Source organism: Oryctolagus cuniculus, chromosome 10 (assembly GCF_051225735.1).
Source record: "Oryctolagus cuniculus isolate XC-2025 breed Fujian yellow rabbit chromosome 10, ASM5122573v1, whole genome shotgun sequence".
NCBI lineage: Eukaryota > Metazoa > Chordata > Mammalia > Lagomorpha > Leporidae > Oryctolagus > Oryctolagus cuniculus.
In genome coordinates, this window is record NC_142876.1 from 18,110,928 (window position 1) to 18,138,315 (window position 27,388).

At 36.3% G+C, this 27,388-nt stretch overlaps 1 protein-coding gene across 1 annotated transcript in view; it reads right to left on the reverse strand.

Moving 5' to 3' along the window:
- The window catches only part of LOC100355864 (glutamate decarboxylase 1-like), a 101,392-nt gene that overhangs the window by 14,305 nt on the left and 59,699 nt on the right, over positions 1-27,388 (reverse strand). The window contains exons 2-10 of the mRNA XM_051851875.2: positions 14,595-14,870; positions 12,458-12,548; positions 8,986-9,098; positions 8,540-8,655; positions 6,325-6,404; positions 3,379-3,433; positions 2,758-2,874; positions 1,920-1,984; positions 1,739-1,817 (exon numbers count right to left, since the gene is read on the reverse strand). Of these exons, the coding sequence (XP_051707835.1) occupies positions 1,739-1,817; positions 1,920-1,984; positions 2,758-2,874; positions 3,379-3,433; positions 6,325-6,404; positions 8,540-8,655; positions 8,986-9,098; positions 12,458-12,548; positions 14,595-14,870 (992 nt within the window). The remainder of the gene's footprint in view (positions 1-1,738; positions 1,818-1,919; positions 1,985-2,757; positions 2,875-3,378; positions 3,434-6,324; positions 6,405-8,539; positions 8,656-8,985; positions 9,099-12,457; positions 12,549-14,594; positions 14,871-27,388) is intronic.

Here is a 27,388-nt window from a genome sequence, read left to right on the forward strand (position 1 = left end):
AAGCAACAGTAAAGGTTTAAAGGTTGAGGATAGATATTTCTTTTTCATAAAGAAACTGGATTTCTTGTAAAAAAAAAAAAGAGGAAACATGTTTCCCAAATATATAAATGATATCTAGGTAGAAAGTGCTTGCATTTCTGACAGTTGAGTAGATATAAGAAAATTTTAGTTGAACTGTGTGTTTTTCACAGTAAAAATTTTACTAAAGTACACTTGAGCATTTAGTTGTATATAATTTTCTTTTTGGAGGAGAAATTCTATTTTAAATTATGTGTTTCCTTTTATATTTTTGTTTAACATGGAACACACATTTTTATGGATTACAGTACATCTATTTCAACACATTTACACATCATATACTGATCACACCAGGCCCCCAGCCTTTCCTTTTCCTTATCTTTCCTTTGTGTTCAGAGGCTACCAGGTCCTTTCTTGAAGTCATTTATACGGAATATGATGAAGATGTGAACTACAGCCAGCCCCATCTGCTATGCAACAGCAAGCCTCATTACTATGTCTGCCTGTGTTTTGGTGTCCATTGTCCAACCTCCCTCCAGTGCACCTCACCCTACCCTTTCCAGCCTCTAGCAATCACTATTCTAAGTTCAAGGCAATCTTGTTTATTTTTACTTTCACACATGACAGAGATCAAGTGGCATTTGCCTACCTCCCATTTTGCTGCATGTGTCAGGATTTTATGATATTTTATGGCTGAATAATATTCCATTGTGTATATATACCACATGCTCTTTATCCATTCATCCACCAATGGACACCTAATTTGATTAAAAACTTGGTTGGTATGATACTGTCAAGCTGGACTTCATAATTTTATTTCTCCTTGGAGATCATGGGCTTAATTCCTGGTATCACATTCAATGTTGGTGAAGATAAAATACAGACACATGTAACAAAGTAACTTCATACAACTCACAAATTTATGCTGTTAGGCAAAAACTGTATCACACTTACTCATGCTGATCTGCACTTACAATGAACCCTATTTTTGACCCTGTATTCTGAGACTACAAACTGGGCAGTGGGCCAAACTTGAATCGTAAGATACATTTTGTTCGGTTATGATGGTTTTAATAAATGAAAATGGATTTTAAGGTTTCTATAGATCCTATCACTGTCTATTGTCTTACATGAACTCTTATTCAACGCTGGGTTAATATCTGTCCACTGCAGCCATTTGATCCTGTGAGGTCTTAATTAACCTGTGGCTGCTGCTTAGAACCAAGGAGAAGGATTCAGTCTGCCTCAGTAGGGTAAATCATGCTACAATATGTTTAATAAGGTGAGATTGCGGCCAGCGCCGCGGCTCACTAGGATAATCCTCCACCTGCGGCACCGGTACACCGGGTTCTGTCCCAGTTGCCCCTCTTCCAGGCCAGCTCTCTGCTGTGGCTCGGGAGTGCAGTGGAGGATGGCCCAAGTCCCTGGGCCCTGTACCCGCATGGGAGACCAGGAGAAGCACCCGGCTCCTGGCTTCAGATCAGCGTGGTACGCCGGCCGCAGTGGCCATTGTGGGGTGAACCAACAATAAAGGAAGACCTTTCTCTCTCTCTCCTCTCTCTCTCTCTCTCACTGTCCACTCTGCCTGTCCAAAAAAAAAAAAAAAAAAAAAAAAAAAAGGTGAGATTGCAACTATTTTGGTTTTAAATGTTTATAATGAAGCTAGTCATTACTAATCCATCCATCATGTCACTATGTTAAAAACAGAAAAAAATATTACTTTCTCTCGGATAAGGATAGCAGAGCACTGAAGAGGGACTCCCATGAGCTTGTGTGGATTCCAGGTCACAGAATTGGCCCTAGGTGACAAAACAGGTTCAGTTCACAGCCACAGTCTCATGGAAAGTAACAGAAGCCTACATATGCTCTTTAGCTTCTACAAGCAACACTCCAGGTCTTACCTTTCAATGCCACTAAGTTTATAGGAATATTTTCTGGAGAGCAGCAGGCCACCTCCCCATGCGGCCTGCAACAAATTCAAAGGACATGAATCTTCTCTTTTTAAACCACACCAACTGCTTTTTCTATGTTAAATTTATTTCAAAAGTTGATGAAGACTTAATTGCTATGCCAGATAATTGTACACTTGGTTACAATTATCCTGCTTAGAAGAATATTGCATTTGAAATGTCCTCTTATGAATTTTCATTGCCTATTCATAATACATTAAAGTTTTAGATTTCTAATTAATTGGAACAGACACCTTCTGTATAATTTCCAAAAGCAGATTTTAAAACCTGGCTTCAAATTTGGCAATGCTACAGAAAAATTAAAATCCCTATTATATTTTATAACTTTAGATTCATCCAACTCTTTTTAAAGCCAAGGAATTTTTTTTTTTTTTGCCAAAAGTCATTGTACTAAAATAATAGCAAAAAAATCTGGCTTCCTCAATAAATATTAATAAAAATGTATTTTAGTAGAACAGACTAAGCCTTTCAATTTCAAGTCTTGTTTGACTATTTTCATGCCAATGTTCTAAATTTTGGGTTGAATTTTGAGAGGGATTTAAATTTTTAAATTCATTTGATATATCTGTAGTCTTCTCTGTGCTATATATAGTATATTTTAAAATAATTTATTTAAATAAGATTATGATTTATATTTATTCCTTATAGAAATATGGCTACAGAGAAATTATTTGGCATGCGATGACTACTAAGAATCCTCAAGGATTTCTGTATGATCCACTTTTTTTTAACAGAGAAATTATGAGCGAGACTGAAGGAGGTGACTTACGTCCACGTGCATCCAGAGTTTGTGCTTCTCACAAACATCAGCGATAGCATGCAGAGGGTCAAAGGCACCGAACACCGTGCTTCCCGCTGTGGCAATGACACAGAATGGAGCTTGGCCCTGGTGTTGGCAAAAGTTGAGTCATTTTGCAATCTCATGAAGTCCCCAAGAACGATAATATTGTTACTTTACCACTACATTTCTGTACTTCAGGTAGATAAATTACATGGAAAGACATTAAATACTAACAACTTCAAGATTCTGAGATACAAAAAGCACTGGAAGAGGTAGTTTAAACAGAAGATGAATCTGATATTCTTGCATCTGAATTAGAATTATTATTGCTCCCTGAAGTTAAGACAATAACACCCCCAAATTTGAGATGATCATATTATTTTATATAGGAAAAACCCTGATAGCTTTTCCTCTTGTATAATGTATTTATATTAGAGAAATGATACAACGTTACTTAATTATTCCATTTCAATTTTATAAGTAATCCTCTACATTTAAGGATGTCTTTATTTCTCTCAGCAAGTTATCAATTATTTTCTACTAATGAAAATAGATAAAAAATAAGATAAACATATATTTCCATGTTAAATATGAAACTGTAAAACATACCTTTGTTTTTGCTTGCAATACATTTTTCTCTAACTCATCTGGAATCATCTTTCCCCTTAGAAATACAAATATACATTGTTTTCTTATAAGTGAATAAACATGCCAAGCCTACCATTTAGAAGAAGAGATGATTCACGAGAAAAGAAAAATGAGGCTTAGTCAACATAAAGAAGTATTAGGTAAAAAATTAGTTCCTTAAAACTGTCTTGTGTGAGTTAGATAAGGCTTATTTTACTATCAGATCATCTTAGAATCTACATTACTTACTAATCAGAAAATTTTGGTCTTTCTAAGAAAGAAACAGATGGATAAAGTTTGCTTCCTTTCCTTCCTCTCTCACTCTCTCTCTCCCTTCCTTCTTTCCTTCCTTTCTTTTCCTTTTTTTAAATATTTACTTATTTATTTGAAAATCAGAGTTACACGGAGAGAGAAGGAGAGGCAGAGAGAGAGAGAGAGAGAGAGAGAGAGAGATATCTTCCATCCGATGGTTTACTCCCCAGTTGGCCACAATGGCTGGAGCTGTGCCAATCCGAAGTCAGGAGTCAGGAGCCAGGAGCTTCTTCCGGGTCTCCCACTCGGGGCAGGGGCCCAAGGACTTGGGCCATCTTCCACTGCCCTCCCAGGCCATGACAGAAAACAGGATCAGAAGAGGAGCAGCCGGGACTCGAACCAGCGCCCATATGAGATGATGGCACTGCAGGCGGCGGTTTTACCTGATATGCCACAGTGCCGGCCCCTCCTTTGTTGTTATTAAATTTTAATTATAAATAACTCCTGATATTAAAAGAAAAAAAAAAAAACAAGCAGCCAAATTTAGGGTGGAGAAGAGGTAACATGAATTAAGGTGGCTTTACATTTCCTCACAGCAAATCTCCAAAAAAAAAAAAAAAAAAGCCAGGGAGACTGTTTCATGTGGCAGTTTGGCTGCCCCTTGGGACAACACTGCCCCATATCCTGCTCTACGTTTTATTCCAGCTTCCAGCTAATGTGTACGCTGAGGGGCAGAGGTAACGGCTGAAATACGGGGATCCCTGCCAGTCATGTGGGAGAGCTGGATTGACCCAGCCTGGCCCTGGTAGCTACAAAGAGTGAACTAGTGGATGGCAGATCTCTCCATGCCTGCCTGTCTGCCTGCCTTCCTTTGAGATAGGTTTTTTTCAAAAATACCTTTTAAAAAGCCAATATATTCATTTTTACTCCATCTAGCTTTGGAAGTAATAGCATTCCTAGCTGTCTCATTAAATCCAGGACTAATTTAAGAATGCCTACTATCATTAACATTATATTTTCTGAAAAATACAATCTAATAGATGAAAAAGTAGATATGTAGATAGAAAATATGATAGAAAACAACCTAATTGTACATATGTTTTTATACTGGAATACCAAAATTTGTTTTGAAAATAATATTATTGAGCTAGTTGAGTAGCTAGCAAAGTAAATCATGTTCTGATTTGTTGACATCAATTATTGTCAATTATCAACAGAAAAATCCAGTTCCTATCAGTAGACATGCTATAAAATATACTAGGATGAACAATTCATGGGAGATGTGCAGGGACAATGAAGAGAAATAAAAATGAGATAGAGTACTGAATAGTAAATTTATGGAATATATTTATAAGATGTTTTATATTCCATGTTCTAAGTGTATAATGATTTCTTATAAGCTCATAAGCCTCATAAGCAATAATAAGCCACCAATAAAATGGGTAAAGAACATGAAAAGATAACTTTGATAATGTACAATTTCCTAGTCAATATGTTAAAAATGTCCACTATTTCAAACAAAGGATACTCATTTTTTTCTCTTATAGTCTAACTATTAAAATATTGATAATGTTCAGGTTTCATATTGCAGATAAAAACGTCATCACAAAAATATTTGAAAGGAAAATAGAAAATGTTTATCAAGTACTAAATGTACACATTTTCTGGGCCAATGATTCACTTCTAGGAATTCACGTGAAACATGCATACAAAGACAGTCACCTATATTTACATAATTAGATTCATTCAAGCATTGTTTTTAAATACTAAAATTTTCAAAAAGACACATCAATCACTTTTTAAATATAAGGCCTGTGGAATTATGTTGCATTTATGCATTGAATATCTCTGTTGTAATTAAAAAAGAATAAAGTCCTAGGAATTTCTGACATAAAGTTGCTAAGATACATTGCAGAATTTTTAAAAGATTAAGAAAGAAAATTATAAAATAAAACATGTATTGATGTATGAATCATTTGATATGAATATACCTTTTAGAATGTGTATTTGATTTTAAAATTTTTAGAATATAAAATTTGTCATTTATTTCTGAAAAGGAGTCTCAAGATAACTGGAGACATATTTTCACTTTGTAGCCTATTAATCTAAATATCTTATTGATAATTGAGAATATTTTGCAAACATGAAATGGGGACAGATGAGTGGCAATCTAATTTGAGACTCTATTTGGTACATAAATTTTAATTAGATTGATAACTTCGCTGTTTCATTCATAATTACTTCTAATTAAATATGAATGCAAGAAATGTTGGAAGGTATTCTTGCTAAAAATTGAAATAATAGAAAAATTGGGGGCTGGCGCTGTGGTGCAGTGAGTAAACTCGCCACCTGCAGTGCTGGCATGCTATATGGGTGCTGATTTGAGTCCAGGCTGCTTCACTTCCAATCCAGCTCTCTGCTATGGCCTGGGAAAGCAGTAGGAGATGGCCCAAGTCCTTGGGGCCCCTGCACCTGTGTGGGAGACCCAGAAGAAGCTCTGGGGTTCTGGTTCAGCTCTGGCCACTGACGCAATTTGGGGAGTGAACCTAAGGATAAAAGATCTCTCTCTCTCTCTCTGCCTTTCACATAAATAAATACATCTTCTAAGAACAGAAAACTTGAATTTTTATCTATATAGTTGTAATAAAAATTTTGAGAATATATTTATAAACATACCTTTCATCACATTTTACTTCAATTACGTGATGGACTCCAATCCCAAGAACTGCTGCAGCTTTTTTCACTGAGTAATGACCCTTGGGCAAAAATAGAAAAGGCATTCACTCTCCAGCATCAAATCACCATTCAGGCACTAGTGCATCTGGGGGCATTTATTACAGCTTTGAATGGGCTTGTGCAGATCTTAGGGCATGTTCCAAGGCCCAGGGCACATTTCTCGGGATGAAGAACACTGCACACCTCTTTTGGGAGGCACAGTGACAGAACACAACACATCTTCTGTAGTGCTGACTTGAACACAATAGTTCTCGGTATACATGTTAAGTCATTTTGTTTGTAAATTGCATGCTAGTAGGGGCCAGCCCTGTGGCCTAGTAAGCTAAGCCTCAGCCTGCAGTGCTGGCATCCCATACGGGCTCCGGTTGGAGTCCCAGGTGTTTCTCTTCTGATCCAGCTCTCTGCTGTGGCCTGAGAAAACAGGGGAAGATGGCCCAAGTGTGTGGGCCCCTGCACCCATGTGGGAGACCCCGAGGAAGCTCCTGGCTCCTGGCTTCAGATCAGCACAGCTCTGACAGTCACAGCCATTTGGGGAGTGAACAAGAGGATGGAAGACCTTTCTCTCTGTCTGTAACCCTACCTCTCAAATAAGTAAATAAAATATTAAAAAAAAATTAGTGAAAGTATCCTTTAGATAAATCCTTTCTTTCTCTGGACAGCACCAGTTCTTGAGTAACAGATTTTATTTTGAAGTTTGAGAGTTGAACAATGCCTTGATTCTTCATTTACTTGTGATTCTCGGTTCTGACTGTACCATGTTTGGTTTTTTGCCTTCTACTAAACCATTGTTTCCTTGGATTATTCTACATTATGTAAATTATACCACTAGGAAGAAGGAGATATCCACTCAAAGGACAAATTTTGCTTAGGTTATTTTTAATTGCTAGGAAAAGAACACTTACTTGAGAGAAAAAATACAGAAATTAAAAACACTATCTCTATACATCAATGGAGAAAACACAGGTTGGGGAATTTCAGTTCATTTACTCACTGTGTTTTAACAAATTGTATATGAAATAGTAGAATCACATTTAGGCGTGAACACATTAACTTATATTAAGTCTTACAGCAAATTGCATTTAATACATACTGCTGGTTCTAAACTTGATAACATAGATACACTAGGGCACTTCAAAAATTTGTGAAAAAATTGAATTAAAAAGTCTATTTGCTGCACAAAATTGAAATTCATGTAATTTTTTTCATAATTCACATTTTCAATGGACTTTTTTAAAAACAGATGTAAGTATTCTTTAAAAATTTGTTTAATGTTTTTATTTTTAAGTCACACATAAAATTGTAAATATTTACTAGGTACCATGGGATATTTCAAGCTATGTTTACAATATGCAATGCCCAATCAAGGTAAACACATCTGTCTCCTCAATCATTTAACAGTTCTTTATTGTGAAAAACTTCAAACTGTTGTTTTTGTTTTAGAGAAATAACACATTATAATTCAATAGAAAAAATAATTACCAACGAACTTTTTGAAAACTCCTCAAATGTATGGGTTTCAAAGTATTGTTGCACCAATATAAGCCCGTTTATTCCTTTTTTATTTTATTTATATAAAAGGAACAACTTTCAGGTATTTCATATATACAGCTTTAAGAACATAATGGTACATCCCTTCCTCAATCCCTCCCTCCCTCATTTTCCACAAACTTTATGAAGTAAACTTGTTTAATGCCTATTTGAGTTTGGTAATTACCAGTTTTGATACTATGCATGAAAGTGAACTTAAAACCAAAAGAGACATCAGCAGATGAAGTGTAAATATCACAAATATCTGGCTAAGGATATAATCTATAAAAATTGTTTTATTTTCATATGATTGATCTTAACCAGAAAAAAAATTCATTAAATTCTTGTTCTTTTTAGTCAGTGTTAGGAATGACTTTTACATCATTGAAATTTTTATATCTTGATTTTTTTCTGGTAAAGATAACAATGTTTTATATTCATAATATCTTTTTTTTCTGTTAGTTTCCCATGTATTGAGATTAAATTTAATTCTGAATTACTTGTATTGCTTATCTATGGAGCCTATACTATGTAGATCCAGACTTATCTGAATATATTTAATGTAAGCACATCACTAATAGTCTTAGAAGATTATGAGAAGTTTGAAAAATCTAGACTTGATACTTACTTGTTCAGACACAAATAACACAATGCATGGGAGTGCAGCCATGCCTTTTGTTTTTATCTCTGGGTACAGTTTATAGCGGGCTACTAGGATACCATAGAGATTTGAAATACTCCCACCTATAGAAGAGAAATAGTGGCTATCACTAAAATTTTAATAATCATAAATGAACATTGAAATCATGACAATTTAAGAACTTTCTGAAACTCAAATGGTACTATAGCACTGATACCATTATAAAAATATCCTCCCTTTGTAAGTGTTGAAAAAAAAAATCAGACAATGTAATTTAAATTTCTGGAAATGCACTTTTAGATTCCTGAAAAGTTTATGAACACACAATGACTTATGACCATCTTTCAAAAATCATGTTAGTTGAAATATATTTTGAGTGGCTCCTAATAGGTATTTCAGTTAGCTTATTCAAATGAGGTCTTGCTGTTTCTTACCAGGTGAAAATATTCCATCTGCTTCTGCTTCTCCCCAGCCAATAATTTCATACATTTTTTTAAGAAGAATTGCTTCCATTGAGGTAAATACTGGGGCAATTTCATAGGTAAACCTATAAAAGATAAATAGACATTCCACTCTTCAATGGAAGAGGCTAAATTATACATATTCTATGACAGATTGTACAGGAAATGGTTAGGATTTTATGGTCTAAATAACTTTTCAGTTTGATCTACAAGGAAAGTATCATGACTTTCATGTTTTGTGCTGTAGCAAGAAGTTCTTTCTCATTAAGAGGAAAAAATCCTGATCCTTATGCACACACACAGAATACTTTTGTTAACCTGAAAATGTCCAATTATTAGGACTACATATATATTCATACATATATGTATACAATGATAATGGTCTTCAAGAAGCTCACGGAAAGTACCTATTATAAAAAATAATTTGCATTGATTTGAAGAACATTTTGTATAAAAATAAATTTATTTTCTACTTTTCCATGAACTTGTCGAAGTACCTTGATATACATATTTCTTATTGGACAAATTGCAAAGACAGAGATCTAGGGATGAGTGCTTGGCTTAGCAGTTAAGCTGCCCATAAATCATATTAGAGTAGGTAGGTTCAATAGCTGTCTCCAGCTTCTGTTTGTACTTTTCTGCCAACAGTGACCCTGAGAGGCAGCAGTAATGGCTTGAGTAGTTGAGTCCTTGTCACCTATGTGTGACACTTGGACTGACTTCCTCACTTTGGATTGGGCCTAACACCAGCCTTAGCGTATATCTGTCAAGTAAACCAGAGTTTGAAAGTTCACTCTTCCTTTCTATCTGCCTCTGATATATGTAAAAACAAATAAATAAAGAACCAACTTTTTAAAAAAGATGTATTTATTTTATTTGAAAGTCAGATTTAAAGAAAGAGAGGGAGAGAGAGAGAAATAGAGTTAGGTCCTCTTTCTGCTGGTTCACGCCACAAATGGCCACAACCAGGAGTCAGGAGCTTCATCTGGGTGTCCCACATGGAAGGCCGAGCCCTAGCACTTGAGCCATCCTCCCCTAGTTCTTCTAGGCCACTAGCAGGGATTGAAAGTGGAGCACCCGAGGCATGAACTGGAGACCATATGGGATGCCAGAGTCACAGGTGGCAGCTTTACCTGCTATGCCACCATGCTGGCCCCAAGCCATCATTTTTAAAGACAGAGATATAAAGCTATAATCAACATTTCATAGTACACGAAAGAGGCAGAAAAATTATTTACTAAAATTGATGGATAAATGTCCTCTAGAATTTTTGTATTTTGAGCAAACATCATAAAAGGAGTAAGAATTTTTAAGTTTTCAATAATAACAGCTGTAAAGAAAGAACACATTATATGACAAAAATAATGTGGTACTCATGGAAGAAAATTCAGAGAGGACCAAATGGGAACTCTCTGAGTCATACTGAACTCAATGTCTCTGAAAGAAGAAGGGGGGATTCAAAAGGCTATAAAATTTCTGTGCCATGCACAGTAAACAATGAAGTATTCACAGCAGGTTCTGAAATGGAAGAAGGGGTTCAATTATTCTCAAGATAAAAAGCAGCATGACATGCAGAGGACTATGTTGGGAGCCCCAAGAACACTCAACTATTAGTTCAAGGAAGGTGAATATTCCATAGGGCAACTTTTTGATCCTAGGAGACCTGGTTGAGAATAATTTCTTGCTTTTCCCTACCAATGGGCATCTTGGCAACAGTCACTTACAGGTGGATACTACAGTCCAAGAATCAAGCATTCATGTATGAATCTATACTGCAATTATCTGAACTAACTTTTGGCTGTGGTCAGAAACCCACACTCAAAAATTCTATTGACTACTAGAATTAAGATTTTAATTCCAAGAGTGGTAGTGCAGTAGGTCAGGCCACCACCACTTGGGACACCAACATCCCAGTTGTGACACCAACACCACCAGCAGTCTTGGCTGCTCTTCTGATCCTGCTCCCTGCTAATGTACCTGTGAGAGCAGTGGAAGACAGCTGAAGAGCTAAGGCCCCTACAACTCATGTGGGAGAGCCAGGTGTTTGTTACAGCTCCCTGACTTCCTTCACTCTGGCCCAGACTCAGCCATTGTAGCCATCTGGGGAGTGAACCTGCAGATGGAAGTTTCTCTCTCTCTCACTCTTTCTCTCTCCCCCACCTTCCTATCTCTGTCTCGCTCTCTCTATGTCACTCTGCCTTTCAAACAAATAAAATAATTTTAAAAAAAAGGAATGAAGGATAAAGGAACTTCAGAAGTAAAAACTATCCTTTTCATTCTCTGTCCTTTCCACTGTTTGTTTAAACCCAAGAGTTTTTTTTCTTCACATAGGAATGGCTAAATTTTATAACAATGGCATTCCAAATAGTGAATTTGATTTGCAAATTGACTTTATGTAATAGTTTATATAACACAGAGAACACAATACATTGTCTCAAAAGATTCTGTTTTTAAAAGTATTGCTCTATAAAGTTTTAAATAGCGGTCTACAATAAGTAATAAAAATTAAAATTGCAATAAGCTGTAAAGGGCATTTTCATTGGCTTTTCAATTCTATAAAATGTGAATTACTACCATGAACTCTGCATCATTAAAAACTCAATGATATCTAAACAGTTAAAATAAACCTCAGGTTTTCCGTATAGCAGGGCAATCTCTCCTCATAAATGTTTAGTTCTTGGTTATAAATTTAAATATCTACCAGCTGTCTCTTTTGATTGCTCATTAAATTATATTAACATTTGACACAGACTATTTTCAATTTAACATCCAATCTTTCCCTTATCTTTTTTTTTTTATCCTTATCCCCTTTAACCTTGAAAAATACTGCCTGATAAATCAATTTTACTTCAAAACATTACAGCAGTATATCTAATTTTCTTTTGGCCCAAAATGTTGTTGTTGCAAAGGTCAATAATTTAAAAGAATGATACTGGAGTTGAATTTAACCTTTCTTTTTAAAGTTTACTTTGTGCACCTTTAATAATATTGAGGTTCTAACTTAAATTCAAGAAACTTTTCACATACCTGTCTGTGTTCTGTTCTACTGTGCATTGTGGATCATCTGTGGTAGTGTTGAAAAGACTGACGCTGAGACCTGACTCTCCACACTAGTGACTTAGGCAAATCAACTGAGCTTTACCTTCTACCAAAGAATTCAGCTCCTAAAAGTTTCCCGAGAATGACTTTCCAGAGGACCAAGTAAACCTCAAATTCATTTGTGAAGCCTGCGGCATCATCTTTGCATTTCTCCCAGGATATCGACCAAATGTGTTTCCTATCCCCTCTCCTCCACTCTACTCCCCTCCACTCCACTTCCCACCTCTCCTCTCTTCTTTGTTCTTCTCTTTACTACATGTCTTGATACAGCAAGCATCAGAGCCAGCAAAATACAAGTTACGCAATCTACATCTTGACTCTCAATCCTTACATGTAGGATACTTACATGTTGGTATTTGCAGTGGCTGTCAACCATTCCCCTGCAAGTCCAATCATATCAAGTCCACTTGAGAGCTGGTTAAAGTAGCGAGGATGTCCTAGAAACAAAGACAATGTTGCAAAAGTACCAAAATAGAAACACAGGGCTAAAACATGGCTAAATTTGATAGCAGTTCCTCAGTCAGCAGGTGGGCATAGATTAAGTACACTTAAAAATTATGTCATTCAGTAAAATTATTGAGAAACCATTATATGAAAAGGCAGGATCATTTCCATGGGGATACCATAGAAACCAAGCTAAGCACAATCACTACCATATGAATCTTACAGTTAGAAGGAAAAGACATAATCACTTCTCAGCCTTTTGGCCAAGATCAAGCGTAGAAGGAAAAGACATCAAACAAATAATCGCCCAAATGTGATTAATTACAATTGTAAAATGTATTTCCTGTGCATACAGAGGCAGAGGTAATCTACCTATCCATATTAAATACATTTGTAAGATTGTTTACTATATGTGTGTTTGTACTTATGAAGATATAAGCATATAATTAAAATATAAGTAAATAGTTAAGGTCATAGTCAGCATGTTTTATGTTGTATCTTTGATATAAACTTGATGGATTTCTCAGAATTTCAAGCACTAATATTGCATAGTAACTGTTTCAAAGGATACTTACAGTTTGTATAATATAAACTAAGGATATATTTGTTTTTGTTGTTTATGTTAATGCAGTACTGAGCATCCTCAAATGTAAATCATCTTTTTTCATTAACATGGCAATTGGTCTCAAGATACAATATTTGTGATGTTTAAAATACTGATCACAATAACGTCCATGTAATTGTTATTTATCAAATCCAAGGCATCACACAGATAACATTTATAAATATAAAAAATACAAAAATATTTCCAAGATAACCTAATAAGCAATGAATAAAATTAAACATGGGCAACGTACTTTGGCATCATTTTTTTGGACTCTTTCAAAAGATAGTGCTTTTTCCAATACAGTTTGTACATACTCAAGATTTTATAAATAGGGGTTCATAGAGTTTATTACACTACTTCCTCCTGGAAGTATCATTGCCTTAAAAGGTTAAGAATTGAGTTACAGGGGAGTGCATAGTGTTGCAGTAGGTTAAGCCTCCAAGCACAATGTCAATATCCCATATGGGTGTGTTCCACTTCTGATCCAATTACCTGCTGATGTGCCTGGGAAAGAGTGGAAGATGGCCCAAACATTTGGGTTCTGAAACCTTGTGGGAGACCTGGATGGAGTTCCAGGCTCCTGGCTGCAGCCTGGCTAGCACTGGCCATTGCAGCCATTTGGAGAGTGACCCAACAGATGAAAGATTTCTTTTTTTCTGTCTCTCCCTTTCTCTCTGTAACTCTTTCTTTCAAACTAATTAATTAATTAACTAATCTCTTAAAAATCAAGTTAACTTAATCATAAAACATTTTGTGATATATAAGATGCTTATCTGTTTTTTAAAGATGTATTTATCTATTTTAAAGACAGAGTTATAAAGAGGCAAAGGCAGATTCATAGAGAGACGTCTTCCATCCACTGGCTCACTTCCCAAATTGTAGCAACAGCTGGACCTGGGTGGATCTGAAGCCAGGAGCCTGAGGCATCCTCTGGGCCTCCCATGTGGGTGCAGGGTCCCAGGGACTTGGGTCATCGTCTGCTGTTCTCAGGCACATTAGTGGGGAGCTGGATTGGTTATGGAGCAGCTGGGGCTCGAACCAGCAACCATATGGGATACCAGCACTGCAGGCGGCGGCCCCATGTATCTTTTTGATATATGTTTTTGACATATCCATCATTTCATCCATGTAGTTTAATTGGCAAGGAAGGAAAATAAGTGAACATCAATACTGAGTATGATAAAATGAAGTTGGTAAATGAAAAAATGATAGGTAAATATTTACGTGTATTTGCCTTTTTAAAAAATTTCCTAAACCAAAATCATTTTTACTCTTCCTTGCTAATTAATAAGCCATTTGTATATGAGATCAATATAAAAATAAACATGTTTTTAAATAAGGAATGCATTGCAGCCAATTTAACACAAATGTAAACTGAAGACTATTCAGTCAGTCTGCACTTCAGGAGCATCAATTTGAAAAAAAAAATCACCTGTTTTAACACCATATTTCAAGGTATCTGTACAATCAACAAGTATCTGCTCCAGAGATTCAGGATGGTCAGACAGGTTCAAGTTAAATCCATCCAGACCTTCGAGGAGTTGATGAGGATGATGAAAATCCAATATTTTACTCTTAGCATCAAATGTTTTTTTGATGTAATTCAGAAGAATATCTACTACTTGTAGCAGAAAATATTGTGTTAAATCCTTGTCATCCTTGGATGGCAGCAAATCTGAGTAAAAGAGATAAACAGTAACATCAGTAACTACAATGGCCAAGCAAATCTTCAAGGGATAGAGTTGTCACTGAAAACTAAACATATACAAAGGTTATGCCAAATAATAAAGAAATAAATATTTTTCCTAAGTACCATTATAAAAATCTTCATCTTAAGATCTTTGCAATGAAAATCTTAAGGCATCAGTAATAAATATAACAAAAAACACTCCCCAGCCATAATGGAAACATATCCCATGTTCATGGAATGGAAGAATGAACATTATTAAAATGTGCATACTACGAAGAGCATTCTATGAAGCTAATGAATTCTCACCAAAACACCAATTACATTCTTTACAGAACTAGAAAAAGGAATCTTAAAATTTATGGAACCCCAAAAAGTGCAGATGAACCAAAGCAATCCTGAGCAAAAAATAAAGCTAGAGGCATCAAAATATCTGAATTCAAGCCATACTAAAAAGCTGTATTAAGTAAAACAGCATAGTACTGACATGAAAACCAACACATAGTTCAGTGGAACAGAATACAGAACCCAAAACTAATACATATATAAAATATATACAGCCAACTTATTTTTGACAAAGTTGTGAAGAACCCACATAAGATAGTATTTTCAATGAATGGTTCTGGCAAAACTGAATACACATATGTAGAAAAATGAAAGTAAATCTCTACTTTATACCATATAAAAATCAAGATGGATTAAAGACCTAAATGTAAGATCTGAAACCATGAAATCAGCAGAGCAAAATGTAGGTTGGTGTAGGCAATGATTGCTTTGATATGATCCCCAAAACAAACAAAATCAAAATTAGACAAACGGGAATCTATCAAACTCAGAACTTCTGTGCAAGAAAGGAAACAGTTAACAGTGAAAAATCAACTAATAAAATATTTGCAAGCTGCTTGTTCATCAAAGGATTAATATCCAGAATGCATCAAAACTCAAAATCTAAGAAACAAAACAAAAATAATGTAGTTAAGAAATGGACAAAGGACTTGAATCGACATTTTTAAAAGAAAAATACAAAGAACCAACAATTTTCAACATCACTATCAGGTAAAGGCAATCAAAACTACAAAATGAATATTACCAAAAAGATAAAAAAAAAAAAACAGTGCTGAAGAGGATGTGGAGAAAGAGAAGCCCATACACTGTTAGTGAGAATGTGAATTAGTGTAGCCACTATGGAAAAACAGTATGGAGATTCCTTAAAAGAACTGGAAATAGAAATGCCTTGTGACCCAGCAGTCCTACTATTGGGGATATATGGATATATTCAAAAGATAAAAAAAAAAAATCTCCTATCAAAGAGATCCCTGCTCCATAGATAATGTAGCATTATTCATAACAGCCAAGATATGTAGTCAACCAGAGTCCAACATCTGGTAAGCAGATGGAATATTATATTATTCTATCATAAAAGAGTTAAATTCTGTCATTTGCAACACAATTCATGGGACTAAAGGACATCATGTTAAGCGAAATAAGCCAGATGCAGAAGGACAAACACTACACGTTCTCCTTCATATGGTGAAGTTAAGAAAACTCAGTCTGAACACAGAGTAGTAATTACTAGATGCTAGGGAGGGCAAACAGGGCAGAAGGAGTTTGGATAACAGGTATCAAATCAGAGTTAGAATGAAAGAATTTTTTTGTTAGTTTTACATAGCATAGAACATTGACTAGAGTTCACAAACTCCTATTAAATGTTTTATGAGCAAACAAGAAATGAGCCCAAGGCTCCAAACATAAAGTACAGTCAAAGAAGGAGAAATGTGGAGTATCCAGATTTAGTCATTATACATTACATACATGCAATGAGATGTTTCATCATAGCCCATAAACATGTACCACTAGTGTTAGTAAAAATTTTTTAAATTTTATTTAAAGTATATAAACTTCATGCATTTCATATATACACATTTAAGGACATAATGATTCTTTTTAATAGAGAATAATTTTTCCCTAAAATCAATCATTTTAGATTAATGCTACTGGAACAAGCAGCCTTTGAAAATCACCCATACATGGACTTTACTTGATTGTCATGCCACAAAATGATTCAGTCATTCTATCTCTAATCAAAAGTTAAAAGATCAGATGTTAAAGACAACTAATTGATTCAGTAAATATGTAGATCACATGGAGTCCATGTTTTAAAAGCATAAAGGGAAAGTATTTATTAATGACATCCATACCTGAAGCATAAGTATTAGATAAATTAGCCATTAAATTCTCGGTGTGAACATCTTTTTTCATATCTTTCTTGGTTGATTGAAAAGTCTGGATAGATGTTTTATTTGTATATTCCATATCTAAGTTTAAAAAGAAAATATTTTGTGATTATTAAAGCTTATTGATAATATGTATTTGCTACTTTTATCTGTAAACAAGTAGATGTCCCTGTGAAATTCAAAATGTTTTCAACGCTTATTTCCATTCTTATGTAATCTCCAGAAGTATAAACTGAGAAGAAACATTCATCCTATTCAAAAAATATAATGATTTTCATATCAGTTTGTAGGATTATGAACATAATTATCAAAACATCAGGTTAACTATAAGTGCCTAATACATAAAGTATCCTTCCATTAATTTTTAAAGAATTACAACCATGTCTACAAGTTATCAATAATCCTAAATGCCTGGCACAAATTTTAATCCTCATGATATTCCTATAAAAGGGTCATTTTCAATATGAAAATAAAGAGACAAAAAGTTAAATAACAATAATAGCTAGAGTTTTTGGGCACTTACTGTAGTTCAGACATTGTTTTCAGCATCTCACATGTATTATACTATTAAATCATCTTAACACAGAGTAAGGATGCAGGTTTCACTATTACTAACAAAAAATATTATACAAGGCCAGCGCCGCGGCTCACTAGGCTAATCCTCCACCTTGCGGCGCCGGCACACCGGATTCTGTCCCAGTTGCCCCTCTTCCAGGCCAGCTCTCTGGTATGGCTCGGGAGTGCAGTGGAGGATGGCCCAAGTGCTTGGGCCCTGCACCCCATGGGAGACCAGGAGAAGTACCTGGCTCCTGGCTTCGGATCAGCATGGTGCGCCGGCTGCAGCGCGCCGGCTGTGGCGGCCATTGGAGGGTGAACCAACGGCAAAAGGAGACCTTTCTCTCTGTCTCTCTCTCTCACTGTCCACTCTGCCTGTCAAAAAAATAAATAAATAAATAAAATAATATTATATAATGAAACTTGCATATATAGACAGATCTGTTTGAATCCAAAACTATTGTTATCCTAATAATTAAACATTAATGTTTAAAAACAATAGTTTCTGCAATAGTCTAATAAAATATTGAAAGGAATATTCAATGAATTAGGCAATACTTACTTAATATTCTGAGAAATGTGGGGAGAAATACTAATGTATGATAGTGATAAATGCCTTACCTGTTTCGATAAAGAATAAAGATCCTGACAGGTTACTAATTTGTACATAAGGCAAAAAACACACATTACAGTAATGTGAGGGGATTAATGCAATGTACCTAAAAATAAATTTCCAAGTTAAACATTGAATCAGTAGACACAAATTAATTAATTCCTGCTATAATTTTTTCTAGAAGAAATTGCAATTTAGATTTCACTCCTATAAGCAATTAAATAAAGTTTAACATAACTAAAGTTTTAGGACTATAATATAGTTTTAAATAATTAGTGGAAACAAAATCACAAGACAGGAAAAATTTTTTAAAAACTCTGTACATAATCCAGTTACAGAAAGTTTAAAAATTATATAGAAACCAACACATTTGATATATTGGCATAAGAATTACACTCCACTAATAGTTCTACAACATATTGAATCTACAACCTAAAACAATATATATTTAAATTTATATAATGAGATTCTTTCCTTGAGTTCACAAGATAATGATTATTAATATGGTGCTGTCAGAATATTAAAATATTCTGATATTAAAATATTTTAATAATCTCTCTGGAGACTGTGGTAGGTAGAAAAGAAAAATTTCACATCAAGTTTTTATGAACATCTACTTTCTCAGTTAATATTAATTCCCAATTCTTCTCACAAAATTTTAACTTACTTGTCCGGCTGTATCCACAGTTTTTGAAATCCATGTATTGTAAAAAGAAGTCCGTAGTAATAGACTATTTGGAGGCAGAGAAAAAATTCTAATGCAATGGACATGATCATTAAGAATTTGTCATTGTAATTTGTAATACGACTCTTATAATTATTCTCTTTGATGGCACAAAATCTTGGAGCAATTCCATTATTTGTGAAATGGGTGGGGATACGGTGATTTCATTTGTTTAGAGAATTAACTGAGAGGTAGTTGTAATACATTCATGTTAAAACATCAACCTGTCTAGTGTTTTTTAAAAAGTGTTATATAACATTCAAATAAACAAATGCAGCTCAATTTCCCACCTGACAATTACAGATTTTATCTACAGAATGAAGTGTTTGGTACTTCACATGTAACATAAAAATGAATTTAAGTCCTTGGCATATTAACAGCACAATTCACATTCTTGTAACACACTAATTACTTTTTGCTTTTGTATTAAAATCTAAAATGTAAAATAATCCAAGAACACGTAGTCAGTGTCTCTCAAAAGTCCCACATCCAGGTATAGATTTTCCTGAGAAATTATTAAATATCACCTTATTCCTTTGAGTTTCCATCTGTAGAGTGTTGTGCAGGTCTACATTATTTCCTTATTAAGCAAGTTTTAGCATATTAATGAAAGAACATGAAAAGATTGATGAGACACAACAAAACAATCTAGAAATGCATTAATCCCTATCCTTGGCATTTAGGTGTAATTTATGAACAGATTAAAAAAACTCTTACTTCACTTTAATAATAATAGAAGGATGTTGTGAATTGTCAAAGTTCATAGACAACTTCCAAAACCTAAACTAAGTAAGTTGTTGCAAATTTCTTTTTTTATTAAGAAGTTAACTAAAGCCTCAAATAAACACACACACACACACACACACACATTTGATGAGTTGGAAAACACTTCCTCCTTTCCTTTCTTCATTGCTGTCAGTTGAATATGATTGCAGAAGTGGCATGGAAGTAGGAAAACAGGGAGAAAAAGCTCCTAAGAGACCACAGATATTTTTGCTTCCCTTCAATGGTCTTCGGAGCTTCTTTTTTTTTTTTTAACTTTTATTTAATGAATATAAATTTCCAAAGTACAGAATATTGATTACAATGACTTCCCCCCCATAACGTCCCTCCAACCCGCAACCCTCCCCTTATCCACTCCCTCTCCCCTTCCATTCATGTCAAGATTCATTTTCGATTCTCTTTATATTCAGAAGATCAGTTTAGCATACATTAAGTAAAGATTTCAACAGTTTGCTCCCACACAGAAACATAAAGTGAAAAATACTGTTTGAGTACTAGTTATAGCATTAAATCTCAATGTACAGCACACTAAGGACAAAGATCCTACATGAGGAGTAAGTGCACAGTGACTCCTGTTGTTGACTTAACAAATTGACACTCTTGTTTATGGCATCAGTAATCACCCTAGGCTGTTGTCATGAGCTGCCAAGGCTATGGAAGCCCCCTGAGTTCACTGACTCTGATCATTTTTAGACAAGGCCATGGTCAAAGTGGAAGTTCTCTCCTCCCTTCAGGGAAAGGTACCTCCTTCTTTGATGACCCATTCTTTCCACTGGGATCTCGTGGAGCTTCTTTATTTTAACAGTCACTATGTCTTTTAGAAAGAATGTCCATCGTGTTTATCCAGTTCTTGCAGAACACCCGTTTTTCTCTGTTAATAAACCCACCAAGTTTCCTCCACTAAGTGTACCATTGTGAGTTAATCCTGCTCCCTCCATCCTGCAAGGTCCCTACTTCATTCGCATCCTTTACATGTTTCTCCTCCCTATGTGACAAACACCATCACCCTAAATTCAAAGGGAGTTTCAATAATCTCAATTCCAAGGAAATGGATTTGAGGCCCAAGTTTGACTGTTCTATCTGACAGCAAAACAATAGCTACTTAAGCCAATTGGACTTATTTCCTTCCAACACAGAAGTCTGACCTGGGGGTGGGTATGGGCTGTTCACACTGTTCTGTTCCATGAAGTCATCCAAAGGCTAGGAGTTTCCTCTGTTGCTGTCTCATATCCTAAATCAGTGTTATCTGAAATAAATAGATGTCAAAGACACACAAAATTTCTTTGAAAGATTGATTTATTTATTTGCAAGTGTTTTAGAGAGAGAGAGAGATCTTCCATCTACAGTTGGTTCACTCCCCAAAAATCTGCAATGGCCATAGCTGAGCCAGGCTAAATCCAGAAGGCAGGCGATTCAGTCAGGTCTCCCACACAGGTGGAAAGGACCAAGAACAGGTCATTTACATGGACCTGATCAGAAGTGGAAACGCCACGACATGAACCAGCACCTATTAGGGATGCCAATGTCACTGGCAGTGGCTTTTCCTGCTGTCAAACAACGTCGACCCCTATAATTTCTAATTTTCTATTAGATATATTTCCCTAAAGTAAAATGGAATAGATGAAATTAAACTTTAGTAATATATTCAACTTAATCTAATGTATGCAAAATTAATTTTGTTTTGTTTCTTTTTTCCTTTTATAATTTCATATATTTCATATATACAGATTTAGGAACACAGTGATATTTCTCACCCTCCCCTCCCCCACCCATGCTCCCACCCTCTCTCCTCCTTCCTTTCTTATTCTTTCTTTCAGTTTTTACAGTGATATGCTTTCAGTTCATTTTATAATCATAAGGTTAACCCTCCATTAAGTAAAAAATTCAACAACAGATACATGCAAAATATTCTTTTAAACATGGACTGTATCTCAAAATGATACATTTCATTGCAAATGCACTCTGTACTTAGATTTCATGAAATTTTTAGCTAAAAATGTAGATACACAAGGTGTTCCAAATGCAAAAACTTTTTCATTAACTAAGTTGCATATCAAGTTTTAAATTGAAACTCAAACTAAATATAATTTAAAATCCAATCCTTAAGTCAAATCAGACATATTCCAAGTTCTAAATATTCATCCATGTCTGGTGATCCCTGTCTTGGACAGCACAAATCAAAAGGATCCACAAGGCTAGCTCACTTGTGCTGTATTTGAATTCCAGTCCAAAAATGCAGGAAAAGGGTCATAAGAGATATGGCCTGCTGCTTAAAGTGGGAGACTAACAGAAAATATGGTCTACTCAGACAATGCCATGGCTGCAAAAGAACTTCTAAGATCAATCCCATTCACAATAACTAAAAAAAAGTACCTTGTAATAAATTTAACCAAGATGATGAAAGATCTCTATGATGAAAATTATAAAACATTAAAGAAAGAAATAGAATAAATACACACAAAAAAATGGAAAAATCTTCCATGTTAATGGATTGGAAGAATTAATATATACAATATGTCTATACTATTGAAAGCAATTTACAGATTCAATGTGATTCCAATCAAAACACCAATGACATTCTTCTCAGATCTAAAAAAAAAGATGCTAAAATTCATATGGAAAGACAAGACACCTCAAATAGCTAAATCTTAATCAACAAAATCAAAGGCAGAGGCATCACAATACCGGGTTTCAAGACATACTTCAGGGAAGTTATAATCAAAACAGCCTGGTACTGGCACAAAAATAGACTGTAGATCAATGGAACAATAGAAACCCCAGAAATCAATTCATGCATCTACAGCCACCTATCTTTGACAAAGAAGCTAACATCAATCCCTGGAGAAAGGAAAGTCTCTCCAACAAATGGTGTTGGGAAAATTGGATCTCTGCATGCAGAAGTATAAAACAAGACCCCTACCTTACACCTTACACAAGAATCCACTCAAAATGGATCCAGGATCTAAATCTACGACCTGATGTAATCAAATTACTGGAGGACAACATTGGGGGAAACTCTGAAAGACATTGGCATAGGTGAAGACTCTTGGAAAAGACCCCAGAAACACAAGCAGTCAAAGCCAAAATTGACAAATGGGATTACATCAAGTTGAGAAGCTTCTGCACTGCAAAAGAAACAATCAGCAAAGTGAAGAGGCACTGGACAGAATGGAAGAAAATATTTGCAAACCATGAAACTGATAAATAATTAATTTCCAGAATCTATAAAGAGCTGAGGACACTGAAAAACAACAAAACAAACAATACAGTTAATAAATAGGCAAAGGACATGAACCAGCATTTTTCGAAAGATAAAATTCAAAATACCCATGAAAAAATGCTCAAGATCACTAGCCATCAGGGAAATTACAATAAAAACCACAATGAGGGGGGCAGTATGCTGTGTTGTACTAAGTTAAGCTTCCACCTGTGGTGTTGGCATCCCAGTTTCCACTGGTTAGGGTCCTGGTACTCTGTCGCTCCTCCACGAAGAGGGGGAGCGACATAATGGTGCTGTGACTCAGATAGGAAACCTAGGAGGGAAGAAGCGGGAAGAAGTGGGAAAATACCGGAGAGAGAGACTAGGGAAGAGCCTAGGGAAAAGCCGGACGGAAAAAATGCTGGAAGAAGTTAGGATTGAAAGCGAAAGTGAAAGCTGGAGGAAACATAGACTCGGATGCAGACTATGGCGGGGAAGCTAGGAGATTAAAAGCGAAAGTGAAAGCTAGAACAAACAGACTCGGATACGGACTGTGGGGAGAAGCCAGGAGAAATGAGAGGGGAATATTGTTGGAAGAAAAGTTAGGAAACATACCGGGTAGAGAAAAATGTTAGGAGGATGAAGCCGCGGGGGCAGGCTGAGGCAGAGACGTAAGCTATGTTGGGATTCGTCAAGTCAGCCCAGGAAACAAAAGGCGAAAATCTAAAACCAGAGGCGGAGACATAAACCAGGTTGGATTTCGCCAGGTTAGCCCGGGGAACTTAGACTGAAAACCAAGAAGCGGAAACGTGAGCTAGGCTGTGTGATTCGCGGAAGCCGCCGCACGCAGAGAGAGTGCGGGGCACGAATAGATAGGAAGTGCGGGGCTGGCACAGAGGCCGTGGTGTGGGCGCGAAGGGCGCGGAGACCGCGGAGCGTGCACAGAGCCAGGAAGCCGCCCCAGGGCGGGCGCCGGGAAGCAGCCTCTGGGTGGGCGCCGGGAAGCCGCGGGGATAAGAGAAACAGAAGTTTAGAAGTAAAATGAGAGAAATAGGAATGCTGGCAGATAGAAGTAAAATAGGAGAGATAGGAATGCCCGGAGGTAGAGAAATAGAGAAAAATAAGGCTCCCCACAACATGGCAATGAGAGAGCTTGGATTTGGTCTGCCTGATTAGTGAGGCGATAAGCACCTGCAGGCAGAGTATGAGCTGCAGGTCACCAAAGAAAGGCACGAATCAACATCAATAAGTCTCCCCACAATACGGCAATGAGAAGGCTTGGATACGGTTTGCCTGATTGGTAGGGCTTGTAAACACCTGCAGGCAGTTCTAGCAGAGCAGAGCATGTGCTGCAGGGCACCGAACACAGGCACGCATCAGCGCCTAAAAACCTCCTCACAACATGGCGAAGAGAGGACCCGGATTCGGTTTGCCTGATTGGTAGGGCTTGTAAGCACCTGTGGGCAACTCTAGCAAGCAGAGCAGAGTGTGTGCCATGGGGCATCAAAGACAGGCACGTATCAACGCCAAAAATAAAAAGAAAGGGGGATCTGTGGGGAGCAACCCGGACTAGACTAAGTTACTGGAATTAAGACTTATTCTATGCATCTGCTCTCCCACAATATGGCGCTGAGAAGGGAGAAGCAGCTTCTACACAGCTGCCTCTCTCCAACTTGAGTGATGACCTGCAGGAGCTGATCCTGCTCCTGATTGGAGGAGAGCAGTGTGCTTGGCGTGTGGGTAGCAGAGTTGGGATTGGTGGAAGAGGACTATAAAGGAGGAGAGAGACAACATGCACCAGGAACATCTATCTGAAGGAACACCTGTGCAGCCCCCGAGAGAGCCAGCCGGCGGTGTGCCGCTCCCCTGCGGAAGTGGGGAAGGTGGCAGGTGGAAGGGTCAGTAGCCAACCCGGGAAGAACCAGCAGCTAAACTGGGAAGGGCCGAGCAGACAAAAGAACAGCGCAGGGTCCTGTGTCGTTTCTCCATGAAGAGGGGGAGCGACAGTACTCCACTTCCAATCTGGCTCTCTGCTAATGCCCTGGGAAAGCAGTGGATGATGGCCCAAGTGCTTGGGACCCTGAACCCACATGGGAGACCTGGAAGAATCTCCATTCTCCTGGCTTTGGATCAGCCCAGCTCTGGCCATTGCATCCATTTAAAGAGAAACGAAGTGGCTGGAAGATTGTCTCTCTCTCTCTCTCTCTCTCTCTCTCTCTGTTACTCTCTGCAACTCTGCTTCTCAAATAAATAAACAAATCTTTAAAAAATAAACCTCAAGGAAATCAGCAAACAATAAATGCTGGCATGAATGTGGAGAAAAAGATACCCTAATGGAGAAAAAGATACCCTAATCCTCTGTTGATGGGAATGGAAACTAGTATAGCTATTGTAGAAGATAGTATGGAGATACTCATAAAGCTGAAAATAGAAACACGATATGACCCAGCCATCTCACTCCTGGAATTCACCCAAACAAAAGGAAATCAGCATATGAAAGAGTTATCCATATTACCATGCTTATTGCAACTCAAATCACAATAGCAAAGATATGGAATCAACCCAGATGTCCATCAACTGTTGACTGCATAAAGAAATTGTGGTATATATACATACATACACAGCTGAGTATGTGTGAATGAAATCCTGTCTTTTGCAACAAAATTGATGCAACTGAAACCATTATAATTAGTGAAATAAGCCAGTCTCCCAAAAACAAATACCATATATTTTCCCTGATCTGTTGTAACTAAGAGTACCAAAAACGTAATGTATAGGAGTGAAATTGACATTTTGAGATTCGATGATTGCTTACAGCCCTTGCCTTTACTGTTGAGGAACAGTGTTTCTTCTTTTTTTTTCTTCTTCCCATTTTGAACTCTTTACATAGTGTAGGGTTAATCTAATGAGTATAAAGTAAACTGAAAGTAGATAATTGTAAAAATTGAGGGAAAAAGAGAGGAAAGAGGAGCAAGGTGGGTGCATGGGTGGGAGGGAGGGTGGGGTGGGAAGTATCACTATGTTCCTAAATCTGCATATATTAATTACATGAAATTTATTTACCTTAAATAAAAGAAGTTGCTTTTAAAAGAAAGTATAATCTCCAGCTAAATGGAAGTCTTCCTTATTAGCAGTCTTTGAATAGGCAAGGAGGAAGACAGCAGGGGAAGGGAAGTTTATCATTACTAAACAGAGAAGAGAAAATTGATATTGAGAAAATTAACAGTTCATGTCATATATAAATTTTAGTGTAGCACTATTTTCTGGATGTTCTGGGGAAACACAAAATTTTTTTTTCCTTACATTCATACATTTTCAACTATTGACATTGAAAAGTAATATTCAGGGGCCGGCCCTGTGGTATAGCAGATAAAGTTACTGCCTGAGACATTGGCATCCAATATGGGATCCAATTTGAGTCCTGGCTACTCCACTTCTGATCCAGTTCTCTCTTAATGGCCTGGGATGGCAGTGGAAGATGTTCCAAGTGCTTAGGTCTCTGCCATCCACATCAGAAATTCCTGGCTCTTGGCTTCAGTTAACCCAGCCTGGCTGTTGTGACTAACTGGGAAGCGAACTAGTGGATGGAAGATCTCTCTCTGTCTCTCCCTCTAAACCTCTAACCCTGATTTTCAAATAAATAAATTATTTAATATTTTTTAAAAGAAATAGTAATATTTGTACTGTACCATAAATGGCCTTTGAGATTTCAACATGTTATTCAACATATAAGACTTTGGCAACAGTTGCTATCTAATATTTTATTATTTTTAATGTTTCCCTGTCGATATTCTAGCTCTTAGAGTATAGGAACAGTAAATAAAGAAAAACATATTCAAAATCTTATACATTCATGGTGCCTAATATTTAATTCTTTATACATTTATATGTTCCTTAGTCACAGTGTAAAATCCAAAGAAGTTACCTGTTTCACCGAGGCCACATTTATTAGCCTTTTTTTCCACATAATTTCTCATTATCTATGTTCAAATAGAAAGATAAACCTGAGGACAAAGTAAATAACTGAAGCTAGTAAGCATAAAGATATCCTAACTCAATAAACACCTGGAAGCCATATTTCCATGTGTTTACTTTGTAAGTTCTATTTCATCTGTTTTCCTAAGTCTCTGATCTCTTCTGGGAGAATTTCTTTTCATCTCTGGGAAATTGTTTCTAACAACAATATGAATCAGGTTATTCTAAACACACAAAATGCAGAGAAAACAGTCTGTGCTTTGTGGGACTCTGGTCTTTACATTCATGCGAATCTTTCAAGTCTCATTTCACTTTAATTTTCTCATAAGCATTTCTAAGCTGTTTGTTTACCCATGTTGAAAGAAGAAAATATCACAATCATATAATTGAAATGCCATTGTTCTTTGTGAGTTTTGTGTCTGGAACACAAAACATCATTTTATTAGCTGGATTTTA